General features: G+C 41.9%; 1 protein-coding gene across 1 annotated transcript in view; it reads right to left on the bottom strand.

Annotated features, from left to right (window-relative positions):
- The window catches only part of Ctr9 (CTR9 component of Paf1/RNA polymerase II complex), a 30051-nt gene extending 18840 nt beyond the window's left edge, over positions 1 to 11211 (bottom strand). The window contains exons 1-6 of the mRNA XM_075971898.1: positions 10763 to 11211; positions 9653 to 9751; positions 5491 to 5730; positions 4960 to 5077; positions 3634 to 3723; positions 363 to 511 (exon numbers count right to left, since the gene is read on the bottom strand). Of these exons, the coding sequence (XP_075828013.1) occupies positions 363 to 511; positions 3634 to 3723; positions 4960 to 5077; positions 5491 to 5730; positions 9653 to 9751; positions 10763 to 10807 (741 nt within the window). The 5' untranslated portion in view covers positions 10808 to 11211. The remainder of the gene's footprint in view (positions 1 to 362; positions 512 to 3633; positions 3724 to 4959; positions 5078 to 5490; positions 5731 to 9652; positions 9752 to 10762) is intronic.
- Positions 11212 to 18492: the final 7281 nt, after the last annotated feature.

The following is an 18492-nucleotide window of genomic DNA, read 5'->3' as shown; positions in this document are numbered from 1 at the left end:
TTACTTTGTCAGATGCATTCCAGACTGATTTATGGGCCTGCAATCGTTCATCTGAAATTCTAAACTTCAAAGATCTAAATCTATTTTTGAGGGGTGTAGGTATGTGTGTGTCACATGTACACGTGTGCTGGTCATATAGCAAAATCATGTGGTAGGGACACCTTACCTAAGCTGTGAGGCTATCTTCATATGGTCCTGCTATAGAAATGTGCTTACTTTGGGGATGGTGCCTGCAGCAAGGCACATTTCCTTATCTATCACCTGAAATCTCGATTTCGAAAGCATAGCTTGTTCTAGCAGTCCTAGATAAAGGACAGTAGGCTCAACAAACCCAGAGCTAGAGACTATCTTTCCTCTCTTACCTCTTTATTGTTGAGTTCTAGAACAGCCAGTCCAACCAGTGCTCCCACACACTTAGAGTTGAGTTCCAGCGCTCTGCTGAATGCTAGTCGAGCTTTCTCCAGTTTGTTAAGTTTGACAAAGCAATGGCCCATTCCTAAACGAACTTCAGCTAAAAAATAAGTAAAATCAAGTCATTTGTCTTGTCAACCTAGAACACTTTAAAGTTCAATTTCCAGTATCTGGACTCCTTCTTAAGAACTGTTGGCCTACCACACATTTGATTTCACTAGTAGTTAGACCATACCATTCTAATCCTTCTCTCCTCTTACAGGAACCACTCTTACCATACAGCAGAATAATTGTAATACTGGTATTCTTCCTATCATGTAGCATCCATTGCAGTAAACCAACACCACCGGCTCCATTTCTATTTAAAAATTATTATGCATACGTATGTGCACACATACACAGTGAACACACATATACACTGGTGCATTCATGAATAACCCCAGTATTTAAATAGAGAATAAAAAAACCCATCAAGACCTTCAAGCTGTGTTGAGTACATACAGCTGCCGTCATTCACTTCTGAGCTATGCTGATACATCTACCTTATTTCAAGATCATAACGGAGCACACATGTCTCTCCCTAAGGCAACACTACACTGGGCATGGGATCCAGTCTCATCTGTTTGAAGTGATAGTACAACCTGTCATTTTTCCTGCATTATAATATTTTTCCTTTCTAGACCATTCTCAGCCATATTCAAACATTCTACCATCTTACAGAAATATTTCTTGCTTTCATTCCAGCTAACTCCTGTTCTTCCTAACAACAGACTCCTCAATTGATGAAACACTTGCTGCCTCCAGTTCTTTTCTGACATTTCCTCTGGCATCCACTCTAGTGAGGTGCATGCCTACCATTCCAGTAAAACTTTTGATCAAGCTCACTAGTGATTTGTACTCTGCTAAATCCACCATCAATTCCGCCCATTTCAGTGGCCTAACCATAGAATGCAACACAGTCCATCACCTTCCCCTTGGGAAATGTTTCACATTCAAGGACATTACTGAGTTGTTTCTTGTCTCTGGCCACTCCTCAGTCTGCTTTTCTGAGTCTTCCACTTTCCTAACATCTATACTGTAGAGCAGCTGTTCTCAACTCCTTTGGGAGTCAAAGGACCCTTTCACAGGGGCCACCACGGTCAGCAGACAGCACAGACATTTACATTATATAACTCATAATAGTAGCAAAATCCCAGCTATGAAGTAGCAAAGAAAATAATTTTATGGTTGGGGTCACCACAACATGAGGAACTGTATTAAAGGGTCGCAGCATTAGGAAGTGAGAACCATTGCTTCAGTGTGCCAGGGCCCTCTTTCCTGTCTACACTTACTCCCCTTGTGTCTTCATGCACTCTCCAGGCTTTTGCACCATCAACATATTGGTGACTTCCAAGTCAATCTGTTCAGTACAGACTTCTTTCATGAATTATGAGACAAAAGCCTGTCTTCCTGTGACTCAGATATTTCAACCTTTCAAGTCTAAAACTAGTTTCTCTTGGACTGTTTGCCAAATGTACTAAAATGTAACTCTACTCTTAAAACTGATTCTTGTTTTTGCTTCAATCAGCTCTTCTTTTATGATTTTTTTAAAAAAGGATTTATTTATTAATTATGTATACAGGGTTTCTTCCTGCATGTATCCCTGCAGGTCAGAAGAGGGCACCAGATCTCATTACAGATGGTTGTGAGCCACCATGTGATTGTTGGGAATTGAACTCAGAACCTCTGGAAAAGCAGTCAGCGTTCTTAACCTCTGAGCCATCTCTCCAGCCCAGCTCTCTTTTCAAAATACTAGAATGTAACCACATGTACCACCCACCGTTACCACCCCAGCTGTGAGCTTTAATAGTCTGTAATGTGCACAACTGTGCACAGGAGCCTTCTCCCAAGTCCACAATACCTCTGGTCCTTGCCTAGCTGCCCCACATCCTACTCGAGTCTGCATCTAGTTCAACAATACTCTTAAACATAAGTCAGATCACACCATTCTTCTGCCCACAGCCCTCCAAGGCTTCTCATCTCTGTCAAAAGTTTGAAGTCTCCAATATAATCTTAGATGATCAACATGAAAAACATTGGGCAGCAAATGTGAGCTCATTTCTTACTACTTTCCATCCATCTCCACTCTGGATACACCGGCATCCACAGTATTTCTCACAACCTGCTCTGCTCTGTCCGAGATAATACTCTCCCATCTATTTGTATTGTCTCATAGCCTTATTTTGTTTCCAGTTCTCAAGTCTCACCAATACCTTTCACAGTATCTATGTTTCTCATTTAATTCACTGGAATGTAAATTAAATGAGAGGGCAGGAACTTTTTTTTGTCTTTGGGTTTACTGCTGCATTTTCTGCGTAGAACAGTTCCTGGCACATAGCTGATATACAACAAAACTATACTAAATGGAAAATATTTGTGAAGAAAGTAGCACAGGTCAAAAATATGATACAATCTGCCATACAGGTTTTTTTTGGTTGGTTGTTTTGATTTTGAGACAGGGTTTCTCTGTGTAACAGCTGTAGCTGTCCTGGAACTCACTTCATAGACCAGGCTGGCCTCAAACTCCCAGAGATCTGTTTCCTCTGCCTCTTTAGTGCTGGGATTAAAGGCGTGCATCACCACTGCCCAGCCAGGTTTTTTTTTTTTTTTTTTTTTTTTTTTGGTTTTTCGAGACAGGGTTTCTCTGTGGTTTTTTGGAGCCTGTCCTGGAACTAGCCCTTGTAGACCAGGCTGGTCTCGAACTCACAGAGATCCGCCTGCCTCTGCCTCCCGAGTGCTGGGATTAAAGGCGTGCGCCACCACCGCCCGGCCCAGCCAGGTTTTAAATCAAATAAAACATCAAGAAAAGAAAGAATCTTGTGTGTTGGGGATGGGGCATAAGGCTGATACTGGGTGTCTTCCTCGACCCTTCTCTGTTTGTCTATGCAGTCTCTCACCAATTCTGGTGAGTGTAGCTGGCTTGTGCCGACATGCCATTTCTTCCCTGAGTGTTGGGATTACAGATGGCTACCACACCTGCCTGGCTTTTCCACGGGAGCAGGAGATACAAATTTCAGGCCTTACTCTTAGGTAACAAGTACTTTTTTCACTGAGCCATTTCCCCAACCCCAGAACAAATAACCTTGATTCTGTTACTACATTACTCGTTAAATATCTTTTTATATTAATTTTCAACATTTTAAGTTGGATCACTAACAGCTTAGAATTAAAATTTTCCCTTACCCGGACATCCTGGGTTAGTACGCAATGCTTTTTTATAGTAAGCAAGAGCTCCTCTATAATCCTTCTTGTTAAATGAAATGCAAGCTTTCCCTGTGGTGATTTAAACAAACAAAAAAAAACCCACTATCAATTAACGAACACAAATCTGTTTTACACCAATTTATATCTCAGTAAGAAATACTTGAAAGTAGTGAACTAAGATATTAAAATTTGTTTTCCATAGGTTGTGCATTAATTTAGTTCTAAAACTCTTTATGTAAAATAACAACATAAATAGCTAACCTATGAAAAGATTATTTGTTGACTCTCTGGAAACAAACAATAACTTAGTCTACTTTGCTTTTGATTGCTGTGATAAACACCAGGACCAAAACAACTGGGGGAGGAAAGAGCTTATTTTAGCTTATAGTTTAGTCTATCATGAAGGGAAGTTAGGGCAGGAACTCCAAGTGATGCGAGAGTCCCCTCTGTGTGCTGTGATTACCATTAATGAATAAAGAAACTGCTTTGGACCTATAGCAGGGCAGAACTCAGGTAGGAGTTCTGACTGCTGGGAGATAGAAGGGCGGAGGCAGGGAGAAGTCATGGAGCCACTGCCAGAGTCAGACATGCCGAAACTTTAGCCAATAAGTCACTGTCATGTGGCAATATACAGATTAATAAAAATGGGTTAAATTAATATAAGAATTATCCAATAAGAAGGTAGAGCTAATGGGCCAAGCAGTGATTTAATACAGTTTCTGTGTGAAAATTTTGAGTCTAAGCTAGCTGGGTGGCTGGAAACTAACAAGCAGCCCTTCTTGCAACATCCAAGGAAAAGTCTGGAGGCAGAAACTAAAGCACGGGCCATGGAGGAATGCAGTTTATTGGCTTGTTTCTCCCAGCTTTCTTTTTACCACGCAAAACTACCCACCCAGGGGTGGCACGGCTCCTCTGTCAATTATCAATCAAGAAAATGCCCTACAGACATGCCTACAGGCAATCTGATAGAGGTTCCTTTTCCCATTTGACTCTATCTTGTGTCAAATTGATAAAACACTAACTAGGACTCTATATAGACATAAACACACACACTAACTTATTATATTCACATAATGTATATGCATATATATATAACATACATATATATTACAATATATAAAAAACACATACATATTTTATAACATATAATTTATAAACAAAAGCTCTGACAAATTCTGACCAACTAGATTCCTACTATATATCTATAACATTCACATACATTATAATTTAATATATATAAAACACACACACACACATAAGCTAACAAACTAGAGATTCCTCAGGTCCCTGCTGAAGAGCACTCACCAAGAAGGGCTGGAATATTGTTTGGAGACTGGTTAAGTACGAAATGAAACTGTGCATCAGCTTGATCCATTTTGTCACCTTCAAGGAGACAGAAGCAGGCTCTTCCCAACAAATGGTTCTGTAATATATAGACTTTACTAAGACCAGAAACATTTACCAAATGCCAAGCAAGCACAGAGGGCAGAAGCACAGCATTCCTCTCTTAGTGGCCAGCATAACTACCATGAAGACAAATGAGAAGCTTACCCTGAGATGCAAATCTGTGCTGGTAACAATGACAAAACAAAGGTCACAATTCTTAAAATCTGCTTGAAACTCACCTAAGAACACTGGGATTATGTTAGTACATATATACTAAATCTGTCCAGATTTAACAGTATAAGGACTAATACAATTCTGATTTTAATAAAACCTTCATGACTATATCAAGTTATTTTAGTAAAAATTCTTTTTACAAAGAATTTGCTACACACATATTTTGCTTTCATGTGGTATTTTGGGCTCTCATAAATTCAGACAAATTTGACTTACCTGATCATACATAATAATTTTATCAGCCATTGTATACAACAAGGTTGCCTGTGTAATAAGGTCCTTCTTATTGTCTTTGTTCTTTTCTTTCCGAGCTTGTTGCACATAGTAGGCTGCCAATGTATCCAAGCAAGTCATCTGGTCTTTCTCATGGTCTCGATAGTCCAAGTTGCCATCTATCCGTGCTGCTTCCAGCAACTTTACGAACTCTTCCGTTTTCCCTTGCTTGTAGTACTCCAGCTAAAGGCAACGGATGAAATTAATATCACTAAATATGTGTCCACATACAAAAACTACACAAATATTTACCGAACTTTTATTTGTAATAGCAAAATTTGGAAGCCAACTATTGATTAACAAGTCAATAAACCAGCTGTTGTATATCTCTGTGATGAAAAGGAGTAAGCCACTAACAGCTACTACAACATAGATAAATCTCAAAATAATTATGCTCAAAGAAGCCTGTCCACCAAAGGAATATGTACTGTGTGATTCCACTTCCTTAAGACTCTAAAAAATACTTAGCAACAAACATGTAACTAGTGGGGCTGGAGACGGCTCAGGGGTTTAAGAGCCTGGCTGCTCTTCCAGAGGTCCTGAGTGGAGGCTGGAAACAGAAGGGCTGGGGAAGAACAGTGGAAAGAACTCTGGGGCGATGGTCACATTCACTGCCGTCACAAGTCCACCCAGACTTAATACTAAACGGTACAGTTCACACATAGTTTATCACAGGCCAACTAGACTTCAATAATGCTATTAAAACTGAAACCACAAAAGATATTTCTGCTTCTCATCTAGTAACAGTTTAACCCCAGCACTGAGGAAACAGAGACAGGTGGGTCCTGGAGTTTTTTGGCTAGTCACTCCAACTGAAATGGGGAGTTCCACGGTTAGTGAGACCTATCTCAAAAACAATGTGGAGCCAGACATGGTGGCTCACACATTTAATCCCAGCATCTGAGAGGTAGGGTCAGATGGATCTCTACTAGTTTGAGGCCAGCCTGGTGGTCTATATAAGCTCTGGGCCAGTCAGGGCTATGTGAAACCTGTCTCCAAAACAAAAGAGAAACAAACAGAAAATGTAGACAGCCAGTGTTGACCTCCACATACAAACACATGCATACACCATACATACTACCCTCACCCTCACAGTAAAGAATAAATAGAATCCTAGCTAGGGATATAAATTGCCTAGCACGCTATAAGAGACTTCTCTAAAACCAACTTGAGCTCTGGTTTTAGTTCTAACAAAAATTACCAGTAACTTTGGGACAGATGAGTAACCTCCCTAGGCATCTATTTCATGGAGCTACATGCCATTAATAACAAAATTCTACCAATTAATAACAAGATTAATGGCTTAATCTCTAGGTGACAGAAAAACTTGACTCTTCTAGACAAAAAGGCAATGTCTGTCAGTAATGCTACTTCTTTGTGTATCCACATGAGAATGGAAGATACTTTTTATTGTTTTTTATTTGGAAACAGTCTCAATATGTAGCCTAGAGTAGCTTCAAACATGTAATCCTCCTGCTTCAGACCCTAAAACACCTGCTTTTAGAAGTATGCCACTGCACCCCACTGGGAAGAAACTCTTTGAGCAGATGTCTCAGGAAACAAAAACACAGACAGACAGAAAGAACTATGATAAATTACAGTCTGTACAGCAAAGGAGTCAACAGAGTGAAGGAGATGGCTTACACAAAATCCTTGCCAGTCTAACAACAGAGAATTCATCTCGAGAATACATAAAGAACTCAGACAATCACAAACAAACACAAGAATAAGTAAGCCACTCAAAAACAGGCTAATACTGTGACAGATACTTTCCAAAAGGTTAGTATAAACTATTAAGTACATAGAAAATGTTCAGCATCTTTAGCCACCAGGAAAGTGTATATGAAAAGTACACTGTGAGCTGGGCACGGTGGCACAAACCTACAATCCCAGCACTTGGGAGGTGAAGGAAGAAAAATCATGAGTTCAAAGCCAGCCAAATAGCAGGTTTGAGGCCAGCCTGGCCTATATGAGATTCTGTCCCAAATAACAACAGCAAACAAATCAGAGGATGGAAAGATGTTAAGAGCACTTGCTGCTCTTATAGGGTACCTGGGTTTGGTTACCAGCAAACTGAATGACAACTAACAACTGTCCATACCTCCAGTTCTACAGGGTCCAATACCCTCTTCGGCCTCTGAAGGCATCAGGCACACATGTGGTACACAAGCATACATGCAGGCAAAGCACTCATACACATACAATATGAATAAATCTTTAAAAACAAAACAAACCCTCCAAAAATAAAAAATTAAAAATTAAATTTTAAAAATTATATATGGAGATACTATCTCACCCTAGTTAAAATAGCTATATTCAATAACAACAACAATGTTGGTAATAACCATCTATACCACCTCTAGTCTTATTCCAAAGATAATAAAGTAGAATATAAAAGACTACCTGCACATTCAAAAAAAAAGTAATTTATTTATTTTTATTTCATGTGAATTGGTGTTTTGCCTGCATGTACATTTGCGTGAGGATACCAGCTCTCCTGGAACTGGAGTTACAGACAGTTGTAAGCTGCTATGTGGGTGCTAGAAATTGAACCCAGATCCTCTGAAAAAGCAACCAGTGCTCTTAACTGCTGAGCGATCTCTCTGGTTCCCAGTACATCCATTTTTAGTGTGGCACTAACACAACAGCCAAGCTATGGAATCAGCCTAGCTGTCTATCAGTAGATAAATGGTAGATATACATCCATAAGAGAGTGTTATCTGGCCAGACAGAATGAATCATGTCATATCCAGGAAATGAATGGAACTAGAGGCCATATAAAAGGTTAAGCATTGTACAGATTTTTTTTTGTATGTGAAGCTGGAATTGAGAAGAGAGAAAGAAAAGAAAGAGGATAACCTCAAAGTAGATGGATTACTAGAAGGGCAAGGGAAGTGAGAGGGTTGTTAGGATGGTAGATATGACCAACATATTCATATATGGAAATGTCTCAGAGAAATCCATTAACATGCATACTATGCACTAAGTATATATATATACTTAAAATGAATACGTGAAAGACTGAGCAGGAAGACTAAAAGTTCAAGGCCAGTCTGGTCAACTTAGTGAGACTCTGTCTCAAAATAAAAGGTAAAAACAAGGTGGGGATATAGCTTAGTAGATGAGTGTTTGCCTAGCATTTGCAAGGACCTAGGTTCAATTCCCAAGATATTTAAAAAAATATGCCCGATTCCAAACCTATTTTTCTGAGCATCAAGATAATATTAGGAACTTCTTATGTACCATTATATGAAAGCCACTGTAGCTTCCCAGTTTAGGAATGGTGAGTACAGAGTTTATCTCACCACTTCTCATAAAAAGGAAACAGGGAGCAGAGTGTAAAGTTTTGAAAGGCTTTTCAGCTTGGATTTCGTTGAGAATTTCCAGCAACATTCATATGATGGAGGCAGCAACAGATGTGACAAAAAAACACATGAACATAAGACTGAGATAAACTTCACTGCTATGCCTTAGCTTGGAGCCTATTCACCTTCGAGGAGTTTTAGAAGAAAAGCTACGGAAAGCGATGCTTACACAGTCTATCTATCTATGCATAAGCCAAGCTTCCCCGAATTACCACTACGTAATTAAAACCTTGATGTAGAGAACTATTTGCCTTAAATGAATCTTGTCTTTATCAACAGATATTAATTTCCCAGTGGAGTTGGGCAGCCTTTAATCTTAGCTCTCAGGAGGCAGAAAGGTGAATCTCTGAGAGTTCAAGGCCAGCCTGGTCTACAGAGCAAGTTCCAGGAGGCCCCAAAGTTACAAGAAACCCTGTCTTGAAAAACAACAACAACAACAAACCCCCCAAAAACAAAAAACAAAACAAAACAAATATTTACCAGTGGAGCTGTTCTTAGGCTGTATAACTTTCATCGTTTTCTGTAGACCAGGTTGGCCTCAAACTCAGAGACTGACCTGCCTCTGCTTCCCCAGTGCTGGGATTAGGGCTGTACGCCACCGTGCCTGGCAACACTGATTTTTCACACAGATCATTTCATCATGTAAATTGATCTGATTTAATCATGTGGGCTATTACTGTACATGAAAACCAAAAGCACATATTCCCAATCAACAAATAATATGCTATATGAATACTAACCGCCAAAGCAATCCATATGTGCAGTTGTGTGTGTTCCTGTTTCAAAATACTGATAACTTCATCTCCCTCCGGTAACTGATCGAAGTCAAGTTCAATGACCTAAAACACAAAATAAATGTTTTATCTCCTTTCTTAAAATTCACGACTTTTTGAATGTTCATCAATACACACTTTACAAAGGGTGTATATTCACTTTCAGTGGGGTGAACTAATACATGTTCATATTTAGGGTCCACATGGCAAACAGGTTGTAATCTGATTTGGTGAGAGCACAGAGAAGCAGACAAACCCTGTTGTCCTCCCACCACTGAACTATAAAATTCCCAACTACGTGCTTATTCAAAAACAAAATGAAACCTTGTATAACTTATAATCCAATAAAGTGTTGATGCCATAGGTCTGGGATCTCGAGAAACACGACCCCAGAGGCCAGGCAAAGTTGAATGCCAACACAAATCATGGGGGCAGCGTTGTGTGTCATATACGTGCCTGAAATGTGGGCACCAAAAACAAGAAGAAAAGTGTTCTGGATTATATATATATCCCAAGACTACCGGATTTTAGAAATAAATTCTACCTCGATCAAAAATTAAAGTGTAAAATATCCAGTGAAGCTTTATTCAGACAAACCGCACATCACCCGCGGTGGAGAGTGGGTCATGGCCACCCAGCACTCGGAGCGGCTAAATCTCGGGTCCCTTATTTCGCAGAGCGAGCTGTGTAACAGTGTGCCTAGACAGTCTCTTCTTCGAAGGCTCTAAGAGCGACCTCTGAGATCCCCAGGGAGGTTAAAAATAAAAAAGAAAGAAAAGAAAAGATTGCGAGTTTGAGCAGCAGGTAGACCCGGGGGACATCGAGCGCCCTCTGCAATCGGTGAGGTTTACCAGGCGCTCACACCCCTGCCCCCGGAATTAGGAAGACAGCCGAGTCGAGGACTGTCAACAAGGAAAAGCTGCAGGCGAACTTTCGCGAAGTCCTTGCAGCCAGAAAGGCAAATAGGTGAACGGAGCCTCGGTTGAGGAGCTCTCCGCTCAGAAGCCAAGCGGAGCAAAGTCGGCGCTGGGATCGTCCAAGTTCACAGCCCTCCCCCGCTCAACACTCGGCACCCACCTCGTCAGTATCCCGGAGGGGAATCTCGATGGACCCTCGCGACATGGCGAGCTCGGGAAGAGGGCGCTCCTCACTCCGCCGCTCGGCAGCTCGCTGTCCTGGCTTCCAGCCGTGTAGCGGTGACCGCACCTCACAGCGCACCGAGCCGCCTCAGCTCCGGCTTCTCCCTCTCTGTCGGCCGCTGAAACAACGAGCCTCTTGACTGCGAGAGACCACTTCCGGAGGCCCCGCCCCCTGTCCCGGAAGCACTACCGGGAGGGCGTGTCCCGCGCGAGCTCCGCCCCGCGGCTCTAGCGGGTTCCCCTCTGGAAAGACTGATCTTTCTGAGGTTGGGGTGTCGGCCGCAGGTGACTCGAATGCGTTCGGGAGCCGGGCGTCAGCCCGAGAGTGGCCCGAACGGAGGTCAGCACAGGCCTGCACCCAGGGAGAAGAGCGTGGAAGGCAAAGCCACGCCCCGCGGCGGGGAAGGGCCTCCGATGACGAACTAGCACATGGGCGGGCCCTCGCCGGGACCCCCTAAGTTTCTCGGGGGTCACGTATCAGTGCTGCAATCGTTTCGTCTTTCTGCAGCCCGTTTGTGCAAGTCACACTGGTTATATCTTTGTGACTAGTTTAAACAGACATGCTCGGTGAATTCCGAAGTTATGGTGATAAAGCACGAATTATTTTTATTTGTTGCATTATTTATTTTTATATGGGGACACGCGACCGAATGTCAGACGGATGGCGGTCAGGAGACACCGTGTCTCTTCCTACTCTGCCAGTCCTGGGGATCAAACTCAGGTCGTCAGGGTTGGTGCCAGGCAGCTTTACCTGCTTAACCATATTGCTGGCCCTGTTTTATTTTTTGAGACAGGGTCTCACTCTGTACCCCAGGCTGACCTGAAACCCCTGACCTGAGCCTTCTGATTGCTGCGGTTATTGACATGAACTTGGGCACCTGGCTTTTTTATATTTCTTTATGTACTTATATTTCTTTGGAAGCACAATTAAAAGAAACCACTAGATTTGACGTAAGTAAATCAGAAGAATTTGATTAAACCTAAATAATGAAATTATAGAACTTGGAAGAAAACATTTTAACTAATGATTTCATGATAGAAGAGTACTAAATTAGTTTTCTGTGTTTGGGGTAATAAAGTAAATAAGGGAAGAATCTCAAGTAAATAAGCGAGTAAAAAGTGCCAGTTTAGCTGGGCACGGCAGTGACCGCCTTCAATCCCAGCTCTCAAGAGGCAGAGGCAGGTAGGTCTTGTGAGTTGATTCTGTGAGTTTGAGGCCACCCTCCTCTATATATCGAGTTCCAGACTAGTCTGAGACTTCATGAAAGAGAGACCCTGTCTCAAAACAAACAAAAGAACAGAGCTACTCCCACTCCCAACTGCAAGTATTTTTCAGGAATAGCCCCTGCCCTTCCTTCTCATTTCTTCTGCTGAGCCAAAGCCACTATTATCCCTCGGCCGTCTTTACTTGACTCTTCATTTACTTTGCATCCAAGCTCCATCCCCGTTTCTGCCATATTTACACTAGGTTAAAAAAAAAACAAACAAACCCGAGCTGGGTGGTGGTGGCGGCGCACACCCTTAATCCCAGCACTTGGAAGGCAGAGGCAGGCGGATCTCTGTGAGTTCGAGGGCAGCCTGGTCTACAAGAGCTAGTTCCAGGACAGGCTGCAAAAGCTACAGAGAAACCCTGTCTTGAAAAACAAAACAAACAACAAAAAACCCAATTCATTTATGTTTTTCCTCTCAACTCTCTTAAAACCCTTGAGGAGAAATTGTATTAAATTTACATTTTGGCCGGGCGGTGGTGGCGCACGCCTTTAATCCCAGCACTTGGGAGGCAGAGGCAGGCGGATCTCTGTGAGTTCGAGACCAGCCTGGTCTACAGAGCTAGTTCCAGGACAGGCTCCAAAACCACAGAGAAACCCTGTCTCGAAAAACCAAAAAAATAAAATAAAATAAAATAAATAAATTTACATTTTGACTTAATGGTTGTGTAACTCTTTACATGTGTTGGTGTACAAAAGAATTCCAAAATAGCCCGTAATGGAGTATAGGGTGGCCAGGAACAAAAGAACAGTTTCCGTTTTCATAAATGTTTGGATTAGTGCTTACCAATATAAATATAGTGCTAACTACATATGTAATTTTATTTTATTTATTTATTTATTTTTTGGTTTTTCAAGACAGGGTTTCTCTGTGGTTTTGGAGCCTGTCCTGGAACTAGCTCTTGCAGACCAGGCTGGTCTCGAACTCAGAGATCCGCCTGCCTCTGCCTCCCGAGTGCTGGGATTAAAGGCGTGTGCCACCACCGCCCGGCTTACATATGTAATTTTAAATCAAGTTTTTTAGGCAAGAATCTCACTGGGTAGCCTTGAATGGCTTGCAGCTCACAGTGTAGATCAGGTTGGTCTCAAACTCCTAGATATTCATCTGTCTCTGACTTCCCAATGCTTGGATTAAAGGTGTGTGCCACCATACCTATCAAGACTTGAAATTTTTAACTGCTACATTAAAACATAAAAGCCAGATGAAATTAATTTTAGTAATACATTTGTTTGTTTTGTTTTTTTGAGACAGGGTTTCTCTGTAGCTTTGGAGCCTGTCCTGGAACTAGCTCTTATAGACCAAGCTGGCCTTGAACTCACAGAGAGCTGCCTGCCTCTGCCTTGAGTGCTGGGATTAAAGATGTGCACCACTGCTATAGAGATGGATAATTTGCATTGGTATGGATCTTGGTTTATTAATACAAATTTAAGGTAAATTTTGTTATATGTGTATTTCTGCTCTTGATTAAGGTATCGTGTTTGTGTAGCTCATTTAAGAATGTAATGTATAATTAAAAAATAAAGGTAATAGATAATTATATGTAATAGGCTTGTAGTCATGTTAGATTTTCTAGATGTATAGAGATATATTTCAGTTAGATAGGTATTCTTCAATTCTTTCAGAGACCTTCAGAATATGGCATTTAAAATGTTTAAGAACTTAGAACTTTTCATGACAGTGAGACATGTCTGCTCCTGGCAACACCAGTTACTTCAGAAGGAAGATGGGCATTGAAGAGGCTCCTTATGGAGTTGGCTAGCTATTTAGGCAAGAAATTGCTCTTTCCTGGACTGCTTAATGAACTGGACATGTAGGACCCGCAGAGAAATGACTGAAGGGTGAGGCGGTCCTTTAGGGTTCCTACTTCATGAAAGAGTCTGCCAGACATTCTGCAGGACACAGCAAAAAAGTGACTGACAAACTGCCAATATAGGTGGAACTGTCTTAGAAATGTCCTGCTTCGTGGGAAAGTCTGCTGGATGCTATGGGCCTGTAGGCTGAAGATGGATGCTCCAATGATACAAAGAACACTGGGTGATTGTCCAAGCAGCGAGATGTCTCTGTCAGTTCTAGAGTTCTGGAAGTATCTTACAATACACTTCCTGTTTACTTAGGTAATATATCCTCTGGAGTCTTTGATGGAGTTGAATAGATAGGAAGTAGGTATAAATATTGTAACTGTAATTCTTGCTTAATAACTGTTTTGTTATATGTAATTTGCTATGTTAAAGTTAAAGCCTTCCTTTTGTTTAAATAGAAAAGAGGAAAGGGTGTGGGAGGTCCTTCTGTCTATGTGTTGCTTTTATTGGTTAATGAATAAAGAAACTGCTTTGGACCTATAGCAGGGCAGAAGTTAGGTAGGTGGGGAAAACTAAGCTGAATGCTGGGAGGAAGAAGAGCAGAGTCAGAGAGATACCAGGGAGCCTCTGCCAGAGTCAGACATGCTGAAACGTTAGCCGGTAAGCCACAGCCTCGTGGTGATACATAGATTAATAGAAATGGGTTAAATTAATATGTAAGAGTTAGCCAATAAGAAGCTAGAGCTAATGGGCCAAGCAGTGATTTAATACAGTATCTATGTGGTTATTTCAGGGCTAAGCAGCCTCCTCCTAATACTACCACTGCCAGGCAGTAGTACATTTATTTAACTCAGTAAATCCAGAATACTATTATTTTAACTGATGGTCAATATTAAAGTTGAGTAACAAGTTACATTTTTCCTATTAGGTCTTGGAAATCAAGCATGTATTTTAAACAAATATACTTAACTTAGTTGTTTTACTTTATTTGGGTCAATATTTATATTTTCTAACATTTGTAGTTGGAAAAGGAGTCACATACCTCGTTTTTCCATACTTTCAATGAATTAGAATTAAAATTCAGCCCTCCATTTGGACGAGCCATATTTCAAGTGTCCTCACATACAGGTGATGAGTACTATTTTGGGCAGTACAATACATTTATTTATCACATGACAAATCATATAAAAATACACACACTGCCAGGCAGTGGTGGCACTCACCTTTAATCCCAGCCCTCGGGAGGCAGAGGCCGGAGGATCTCTGTGAGTTTGAGGCCAGCTTGGTTTTTAAGAGCTAGTTCCAGGACAGGCTACAACGTTACAAAGAAACCCTGTATCAAAAAACCAAAACCAAACACACACACACACACACACACACACACACACACACACACACACACACACACACAGAGAGTGGTGGGTGGTGGCTGTTACTCTGCATGTCCCCAAACCTCCAGGATACAAAGGTCTTTGTTAGATGTTTGGTCTTTCTTTACTGGTAACCAGAGATATCCTAACTGATAGTGGAGAGCTCGGTGGTTCACTAAGAGGGGAACTTTATTTAGATTGAGATTTGGAAGAAGTAATAATTAATAGTAAAGTTAGTGTGATTTGCGTGGGGTGGGTGTGTACTAGAAAGGGGAGCTCATGAATCCAGAAGAAAGCCACGAGACTGGAACAGAGCATTAATGGCGAGTGGGTGAGCTTGCAGACTTCCGGCATGCTGGGCTTCAGCCGTGTAGAACAAGGCTATGGCATCAGTCAGTGCTGATGTCGCACAGCAGGAAATGCAAAATACTCTGTGCTCCGAAATAAACCATACAGGACAATGTCTAATCAGCTAGCATCTCCAAAGGGGAGACTAGTTAGCAGTTCTCCTATGATACTGATTCTCAGACAGAACAATATATTTGCTGACTTTAAATGTGAGTTTGGAGATAGAAGATCATTTGGAACCATGTGAGAAAATGGCTCTCTTCCTACCATGAACTGAATTTTAAACCTGGAAACTTTGGTGAGTATACATTTGATGAAGCCATCCTTTCCTGAACTCGCTTAAACACTCTTGCAAGATTTTTAATTTAAAAATTGTATTTAGTGTTACTGTTGTGTGTAGAGGACAGCAGACACCTCTAGGAGTCTCTTCTTTCATCTAGGGATCAACCTTAGGTGTCAAGTTGAGCTTCAAGCGCTTTTACCTTCTGAGCCATCTCACTAGCGCACAAATGGTTTTGAAGGTTGTTTTTCTGTATCTGAGAACAACTTTGCTATGGGGGCCTCCTCCCACCCCCTCCAGATTTTTTTAAGTGTACGTGTGAGTATATGGCACATGTGTTCAAGTGCCGGTGGAGGACAGAAGGTCGTGGATGCCCTGGAACTGGAGTTACAGGCAGTTGCAGCACGCGGATGCCGGGTTGTTCTTCTATAAGAGCAGTACACAGCTGTAACCTTTGAGCCACTTCTAGCCTCCACCCTTCCCACCCTCCAACCCCTCCTACCCCTCCCTTTGGGTTTTGTCTTAGATACAGTGTGACTGAAAAGTTTTGTTGTTAAGTATTCAGTGTTCTGCCTGCATGCCTGCAGGCCAGAAAAAGGCACCAGACCTCATTACAGATGGTTGTGAGCCACCACGGGGTTGCTGGGAATTGAATGCAGGACCTTTGGGAGAGCAGACAGCCTTAACCACCGAGCCATCTCTTTGGCCCCTTTGCTTTATTTTTTTGAGACAGGGTTTCTCAGCGTAACAATACTGTCTGTCCTGGAACTCGCTTGGTAGACCAGCCTGGCCTCAGACTCATTGAAATCTGCCTGCCTCTGCCTCCCAAGTGCTGGGATTAAAGGTGTGTTCCACCATTGCTTGGTAAAAAGTTTTAAAAGATATGCATTTATCAGTGAGAGAAAAAAAATGAGAAATTTGGCTCTGTGGCTTTAGATTGTTCTGTGAACTTGAAAATGCACTGGAAAGTGAAAGAAGGCGGACTTAGATTGCTTAGGAATCACCCATCCCAGCTGCACGACACATTGCTAATAGCTTTAAGGTAGTGGAGAAGTGAGTGTGTTTAAGATGCATCTCAGTCTATCCACTGATCCAGCGGTTGGCATCTTAAGTATTAGGACTTCCCAGGGCACTGGATATAGGGGATCACTGAAAAATTATCATGCCAAGAAGACATTCCAGCTTCTGCACGAGCACTGGGTAGATGGGATGTCTTCCTTATTTAGGAAAGATTAGTGGAGGACGACTCTGGGGCAAGGTACATAGATCATATATTAGAAGTGTCTTTCCCACTGTCTCTGAGACAGTCAAAGGCACATGGCAGATAGGCATTTGGATATGAAGATCTGAACGGCTAAATACAAGTTCCTGACTTAGAAAAGTAAACTCGAGAGCTTCTGACATATAGATGGAGGCAGAGGCAGGTGGATCTCTGAGTTCAAGATCAGCCTGGTCTACAGAGCAAGTACCAGGACATCCAGAGCTACACAGAGAAACACTGTCTTGAAAAACCCAAACCTGAACGAGACAGATAATACAATTGGCTGAGATAATCTAGAGAGAGAATGGAGCATGAGCAGAAAAGGGTCCAAGTCCAGAGGAACTTCACGAACAGACGGCATGAAGACAGGGTAGTCAGCAGGCAGCCACGGAGAGCAGTGTGGGCAGAGGACCAGCTGCAGTCCTGGCAAGTGTGACTAGGCTCAGCTCCTGACATAGTGCAGCTAGCTTCTTGTTCTTCCCTGACTGTGGCGGATACTGATTAGGTCAGATGTGTTAAAGCTGTGGATGCAGTTTCTGAGTGATTTCAAAGATTTTGTTTCACTTAGCTTGACTGAGCAATGCCTGTTCACAAAATGCTGAGCTCTAGTGGCTGTGGTGGCACACGCCTTCAATCCTGGCTCTGAGGAGGCAGACAGGGGGATCTCTGTGAGCTGGCAGCTAGCCTGGTCTACATATAGGGTTCTGGATCAGCCAGGGTTAAACGGTGAGACCTCATCTACAACAAAACAAATAAACAATGAAAACAACAAAACTTCTGAGTTCCATGTTGGGCCTGTGTGCCCTAGGTCAGGATGAAGCAACAAGCATGCTTAGTAACCATGAACATATGAAGTGCGCTTTGTGAGGGCTGTCCTCTGTTGCTGGCGTGTTGCCGGTGGCCATGTTAAACACACAATGAGCCAACCTGGAAAACAAGCTACTTCATATTTTTTGACACAATATCTAAATATTAAAAGTCATAAGGAATAGCTCATCTTTTTTTGTTTGTTTTTTTTGTTTTGTTTTTCGAGACAGGGTTTTTCTGTGGCTTTGGAGCCTGTCCTGGAACTAGCTCTGTAGACCAGGCTGGTCTCGAACTCACAGAGATCTGCCTGCCTCTGCCTCCCGAGTGCTGGGATTAAAGGCGTGCGCCACCATCGCCCGGCTAGGAATAGCTCATCTTAAACAATACTTTACTTCTTCAATTAGATATCTTTTAAGTATCAGTGCACAAAGGGAAAATATTTTGGGCAGTTTGTACACATTATTAAGAAGGTTTGAGGAGCTGTACATAGTTTGCTATGGATTAAAGTAATAACTAACACTGTACTTCAGGCTG

This window comes from Microtus pennsylvanicus, chromosome 5, assembly GCF_037038515.1.
Source record: "Microtus pennsylvanicus isolate mMicPen1 chromosome 5, mMicPen1.hap1, whole genome shotgun sequence".
Classification (NCBI taxonomy): Eukaryota; Metazoa; Chordata; class Mammalia; order Rodentia; family Cricetidae; genus Microtus; species Microtus pennsylvanicus.
The sequence above is the reverse complement of the archived record's forward strand: the minus strand, read 5'-3'. Positions and strand labels throughout refer to the sequence as shown.